This window comes from Pelobates fuscus, chromosome 10, assembly GCF_036172605.1.
Source record: "Pelobates fuscus isolate aPelFus1 chromosome 10, aPelFus1.pri, whole genome shotgun sequence".
In the NCBI taxonomy this organism is placed as follows: Eukaryota; Metazoa; Chordata; class Amphibia; order Anura; family Pelobatidae; genus Pelobates; species Pelobates fuscus.
The window spans coordinates 39474220-39481064 of NC_086326.1; the positions used below are offsets into that span (position 1 = coordinate 39474220).

Consider the following 6845-nt stretch of genomic DNA (forward strand, 5'->3'; position numbering starts at 1 on the left):
TATTTTTTGCAATTTATATGTTTACTGAGAAGAAAATTACATTTTACAGACTGGAGAATAAGAGAGCAGTGCCCCCTGCTGGTGACATTTCTGATTTCACTTTCTTCTCCAGCAGAAACTAAGCTTCATGTTTTGTGCCAGCTGTGTCACAGCTTCCTATGACTGTGTAAACTGGCTGCACAGTAATACGTGGCAGAGTCATGGATGTTCACTGTCCCATTTCGTGTGAACGTAGATTTCGCATTACTTGGCCGAGTGATTACCCACTTGTTCTCAAACCCATTCTCTAGGTTGACATCTTTCTCGCCATATGACACTGCAATAAGCACCAAGCCTTCCCCTGGTTTCTGCAGGTACCAGTACATATTGTAGCTCTCGGTTGCATCATGCATACAGGATATTTCATCCATACTACTTCCATCATGCAGCAATATAAAAGTATTGTCCTGAGTCACGGTCACAGCGTGGGACAGACCTGGGGACAGTGGAGACAGAAGAAAAATTTTTATTTTTCTGCTTCACGTCACAATATGGAATATCTATATCTATATCTCCAATTTACAAAATGAGTTGGGCTTTTATAAATAACTTTATACCCATTTTCTATTTCTGATAATGTAAATCAGGGGTACTCAAAAGGTAGATCCCCAGATGGTTTAAAACTACAGTTTCCATGATGCTTTATCATTCTAAAGACATGCAAAGCATCATGGTAGTTGTAGTACTACTGCACCTGGGAATCTACCTTTTGGGCACCCCCAATGTAAATACTTTGAGAGACATAGTTTGATTACTGCTTTGCACAAACTCTGGCTAAAGGGTTGATGCGTCCATCTCTGCCCTGGATTCAGAGAAACCATAGACAAATCTCCTGAGTCTCCATCTTACATGAGAAAACCTTCAGGTAGAAGATCACACGGAGCAGTGTCTTCATCTCAATGTGTCTCTGTAAAGAGAAGACGAATGCCACTTACATTCTGTTCCTGGAATTCTAAGTTATATCTAGAACATAATCAGACAAGCTGCCTCTTTATTGGCACATTCTGGTGGACTATAGTAATACGCTCCTCCTAGATAATGTGTCAGCTTTGATTGCTCTCAAAATTACTGCACTTCCTTTCGAGATGTCTCCTCCTGCTACACATAGAGATGCTCCATAATTTTACTGACTCTCTTTTCTCTAATTTTCACTTCCTCTCTAGATTTTTCATTTCAATGCTCAGATGTTCAGTCTTCATCGTCAACCTTTCTTCCTGCTAGAGACAGACACACATCTTCAACTACAGAGTCATTTTAATCTACACAAAACATTTGTGTAGATTAAAATGGCACCCAAACAGTAAGCCTCATTCAGAACCAATGACAGTTTTCGCACATCACATCACAAGTTGTGTTGGATACAACGTAAATATTTTATCCATACAATAAAACACATAAAATGCAATGTCAAATAATCACAATACGCAGTGTGATTACTCATAAAAATGGATCCACTAGTCCACAAAGAACATTTATTTTAAAAACTTTGTAGGGAATATGTGAAACAAAATAATCAGAGTAGGGATTTTATAAAAACATTTTTATAAAAATGCTGTGTCCTTGGAAAATCAGATCATAGAAATGTATGTAAACCATGCACACAATTTTTGTCGATCAGCAACTCATCCGAATTCTGTAACTCCAAATTTCCATATGACTAAATCACAAAACAAATACGATTTTTCTTTTGTTTCGTGATTTGGAGTATCCTCCATGGCTCCAAAGCAAAACAAAAAAATGATTGATAGAAAAAAAAGATATATATATATATATTTTTTTTTTATCCTTAATGCACTCTTTTAGTTGTACATTCTCATTTTTATCTGTGAGTTGAATGGCTCAGAATTTTACAGTATACTGACTGGCGCATTTTTAAACCACTTGATTCACAGTGAGAACATAGAGGTAAAAAAGGAGGGGAATTAAAAACATGCATATATAAATAATAAAAACACATGTATACAAACAGATAAACCTGTTTTATTTTTTGACTCCAAAAAAAGAGTTGATGCTGAAAAATCTACAGCTACAGCTACAGCTACATTGTGAAAAATATTACAGTATAACATGTTTATGTTTCCTTGTAGAATAACATACATACAGACACACACAAATATACTAACCAACATACATACATACATACATACTGACACACACATAGCTAATTTTTCAGCCATCATTCTGTTACTTACCTTGGGTGCAGGAGGGTGGCTGGGGCTGATAGGAGTCGGTCTGGCTCTTACCTCTTTACAGCCTCCGTTCTGCCTCCTCCATCCTGCGCGGAGTAAGCTGGGAGGAAGTGACAGGCTTCCTCCGCACTGGTGTGGCTGACATAATTGAAAGGGGCACGGTTGTGCTTTTAAAGGGCTGCAGCGCTGAACGGGTCCCTGGAGATATATAAGATATATGCCCTTTGGGTGGCCCTAAGTGCATGGGCCAATCGATGGGCCCAGTCAGCGTGCGGCTCTTGTAAAGTTGCAATGGTGGCAATTCTGCCACTACCGATTGGGAATGTGGGGCCGAGGCCCCCATGGACCACCAGGCCTGTGACAACCATCATGGTTGTCACCCCCTGATGGCGGCCCTGGAAATCCCAGATATACAGGGCTAGTAAAGAGTCGAGTTATATCCCAGATACACAGGGATAGTAAAGAGCTGAGCTAAATACCAGATATACAGGGTTAGTAAATAACCGTGCTGTATCCCAGATATACAGGATTAGTAAATAGTTAAATCCCAGATATACAGGGTTAGTAAAGAGCCGAGCTGTATATTGGGGCTGATGTGTATTGTAGTCCTTGCTGCTGGCCCAGCAGTAATGGGACTAAGCGCAGGACTTCTCTTTTTGTATTTGTATTTACTTTGTATCACACAGCCTGGTTACAATGCTGCTGCCCATCCCATGTGTTCCCTATTAAGGGTTAATAAGTATAGGGGTGTATATAAAAAATACCCCTTTCTGTCTCATTAGAGATATCTTTGCCAGAAGCTCAAGGAAGCAGGCTGAAGGGTCAGTGTTAGGACCCGCTTAGGGGGGTTTGCCTTGACGTTGGCAGGCGGGCATTCCCTCCAATGGCCATTGGAGCAACTAAATGACCTCCATTTGTCTAAATATACATAGGGATTAAGGAGAAAGCGCAGGTAACATTTTATTTTCTTTGGTTTTTACTATATATTGGGGCTGATGTGTATTGTAGTCCTTGCTGCTGGCCCAGCAGTAATGGGACTAAGCGCAGGACTTCTCTTTTTGTATTTGTATTTACTTTGTATCACACAGCCTGGTTACAATGCTGCTGCCCATCCCATGTGTTCCCTATTAAGGGTTAATAAGTATAGGGGTGTATATAAAAAATACCCCTTTCTGTCTCATTAGAGATATCTTTGCCAGAAGCTCAAGGAAGCAGGCTGAAGGGTCAGTGTTAGGACCCGCTTAGGGGGGTCTGCCTTGACGTTGGCAGGCGGGCATTCCCTCCAATGGCCATTGGAGCAACTAAATGACCTCCATTTGTCTAAATATACATAGGGATTAAGGAGAAAGCGCAGGTAACATTTTATTTTCTTTGGTTTTTACTATATATTGGGGCTGATGTGTATTGTAGTCCTTGCTGCTGGCCCAGCAGTAATGGGACTAAGCGCAGGACTTCTCTTTTTGTATTTGTATTTACTTTGTATCACACAGCCTGGTTACAATGCTGCTGCCCATCCCATGTGTTCCCTATTAAGGGTTAATAAGTATAGGGGTGTATATAAAAAATACCCCTTTCTGTCTCATTAGAGATATCTTTGCCAGAAGCTCAAGGAAGCAGGCTGAAGGGTCAGTGTTAGGACCCACTTAGGGGGGTCTGCCTTGACGTTGGCAGGCGGGCATTCCCTCCAATGGCCATTGGAGCAACTAAATTACCTCCATTTGTCTAAATATACATAGGGTTTAAGGAGAAAGCGCAGGTAACATTTTCTTTTCTTTGGTTTTTACTATATATTGGGGCTGATGTGTATTGTAGTCCTTGCTGCTGGCCCAGCAGTAATGGGACTAAGCGCAGGACTTCTCTTTTTGTATCTGTATCTCAGATATACAGGGTTAGTAAAGAGCTGAGCTATGTCCCAGATATAAATGGTTAGTAAGGAGCTGAGCTATATCCCAGATATACAGGGATAGGAAAGAACCGAGTTATATCCCAGATATACAGGGTTAGTAAAGAGCCGAGCTATATCACAGATATACAGGGTTAGTAAAGAGCTGAGCTATATCCCAGATGTACAGGGTTAGTAAAGAGCCGAGCTATATCCCAGATATACAGGGTTAGTAAAGAGATGTATACCAGATATCCAGGTTTACACAAAAGCTGAGCTATATCCCAGATATACAGGGTTAGTAAAGAGCCGAGCTATATCCCAGATATACAGGGTTAGTAAAGAGCCGAGCTATATCCCAGATATACAGGGTTAGTAAAGAGCCGAGCTATATCCCAGATATACAGGGTTAGTAAAGAGCTGAGCTATATCACAGATATATAGGATTAGAAAAGATTTGAGCTATATCCCAGATATACAGGGTTAGTAAAGAGCTGAGCTATATCCCAGATGTACAGGGTTAGTAAAGATCTGAGCTATATCCCAGATATACAGGGTTAGTAAAAAGCCGAGCTATATCCCAGATATACAGGGTTAGTAAAGAGCCGAGCTATATCCCAGATATACAGGGTTAGTAAAGAGCTGAGCTATATCCCAGATATATAGGATTAGAAAAGATTTTGTTTCCAGCAGATGCCCCAAATATTTAATTCTTAGTACCGCATGTATAAACATATTCATCATTTCAACATATATTTAGAAACACAAAGAGAACTTGAGAATCTTCTGTTGAATAAATAAATGAAAACTAGATTCCTCTCTCTTTTAGAAGATACATTTAATAAATACAATGTAACACAGCAAAGGTACCACATCTTTAACAAATCAGCCTTTATATAATTATATTGTATATTGAGAAACTATGTATCCAGTTTATACTGTGAAGCAGCAAATATATTCTAGAGCACCCTCATGCTCCCTCCGTGGTTGGAGTTTATGCCAGCTGCTTCCCTGGGTTTTGTTGTTGTGTATACTCCATGCACAGAAATACACAGCCGAGTCCTCTGTTTTGGCTGATTTAAGCCGTAGAACCGAATTGTGAGTGTCTTTTCTCTCAAGCTCCCAGTCTGATTGAAAGTCTGGTTCCATATTCTGTGTTTCACCTTCTCCAGTGGACAAAATAATAAGCTTTAGTCCTTCTCCTGGTTTCTGTTGGTACCAGTACATGTAGTAGTTGCTGGCATCGTTTTGGTTACAGCTCATGATGGCTGACTCCCCTGGCGACACTAGTAGCAACTTTTCATTCTGAGTGACAACCGCTCCCTGGCACACATCTGCAGGAGATTAAAGAATTAGAAGATGAAGAGGAATACGCATCTAAATACATGTAATACTGGAAAATATTAACACTAAAGACAATTGCTAGTGAAAAAAACAAACAAAATCATCTCTCCTTTAAGTTGGTCACTGATGACATGTCCTTCCATAAGGCTGTATTGTATATTGAATAACACTAACAATTCATTATAATCACAAATCTATAATCTTCTGAAGTCACCCTTACTTGGAAGGCAACTCAGGATAAGGAGCAGGATCCAAGTCCAAGTCTTCATCTTCTCTCTGGCCAGCGATGGGATTTCAGGACCAAGATGAACCATTAGTGGTGGTGATTAATCAGATTTGTAAACAAATGCACATGCTGTCCATGATTTAGCATACATTTGAAAAACGCATGACTGTGTCCTTCTAAATATCCTCAAAGACTATATTTTGGTGTGTCCTCCCTTTTTGAGTTTTTCTCCTCCCTCTCAGAATGTTGTGCTCACTGCCTGGATGTTTCAGCTCCCACCCTATTCCTTTATCTCTAGAGTTTTTGTTGATGTTCTGTCACTATTCACACTTCAGATATTTCCTGTGTATATGATTGTCTCTTATTTAGCTCTGTTAACGTATAGCAGTTGGCTGTCATATTTAATGATCCGAGCAGATATAAAATGATTATGTATCAGTTTACATCAACAGTCAGAAGTTAAGTTTTAAGTTTGACTACTCTGAACTCAAATTTAAAATTCATATTGAATTCACGTTGAATTCTCAATTTAGTAAATAACCCTGTAGATATTTTGGATATGCAATAGTTTGCAAAGTAATGTTCATTGCATGTAGTGCACTTGTGTCCATGATTTTTGAGTAACAGGAAATGGGATGCAGATCTCACATCTATAGCATTCCTCTGGACACAACATGCTGCCATTATATCCCAACAAAATTCAGGTATCTGGTGCATAGAACATCATATGTGTTAAGATAGAAGCACGCAATGTCTATTGTTATGTGCTTATCGCACGTTGTTACAAATTCTATTAAATTAACTAGAAGACGCAATAAAAAGAACCTGGAGATTCTAAATTAACTGCTAAACTGTAGGAAGTAAATAGAATTTAGGAAAGAGAGGAAGTCCAGGAAAATAAGGTTAAAATGATGCAGCGGAAAAGGCAAGAGGGATGTGGAAGAGGGAAGTTGGAAGGAGGCTAATGTCACGGTGTAAATACTGACATGGTAAGAGGGGTGAGCAAGTAAGTCAGGAAAAGAAAGATTTGTCAATCAGAGTGTGTCCAGTGAATTAGGACAGTGGTAAAAAGGCTGTGACCAGGGGATTAGGGAACTCATAATGAGGGTATGACCAAGGGATAGGGCAGTGGTAATGAGGCTGTGACCGAGGGATTAGGGTACTC

General features: G+C 39.8%; 2 gene segments (V, D, J or C); both read right to left on the minus strand.

The window, feature by feature from the left end:
* Positions 1 to 146: 146 nt before the first annotated feature.
* On the minus strand, positions 147 to 965 carry LOC134574707 (T cell receptor alpha variable 9-2-like). The segment is given in 2 exon segments: positions 147 to 475; positions 889 to 965. Coding segments are annotated over 2 exon segments (375 nt in total).
* A 4078-nt stretch (positions 966 to 5043) lies between these two features.
* Positions 5044 to 5814, minus strand: LOC134574708 (T cell receptor beta variable 6-6-like). The segment is given in 2 exon segments: positions 5044 to 5444; positions 5675 to 5814. Coding segments are annotated over 2 exon segments (495 nt in total).
* Between the last annotated feature and the right edge of the window lie 1031 nt (positions 5815 to 6845).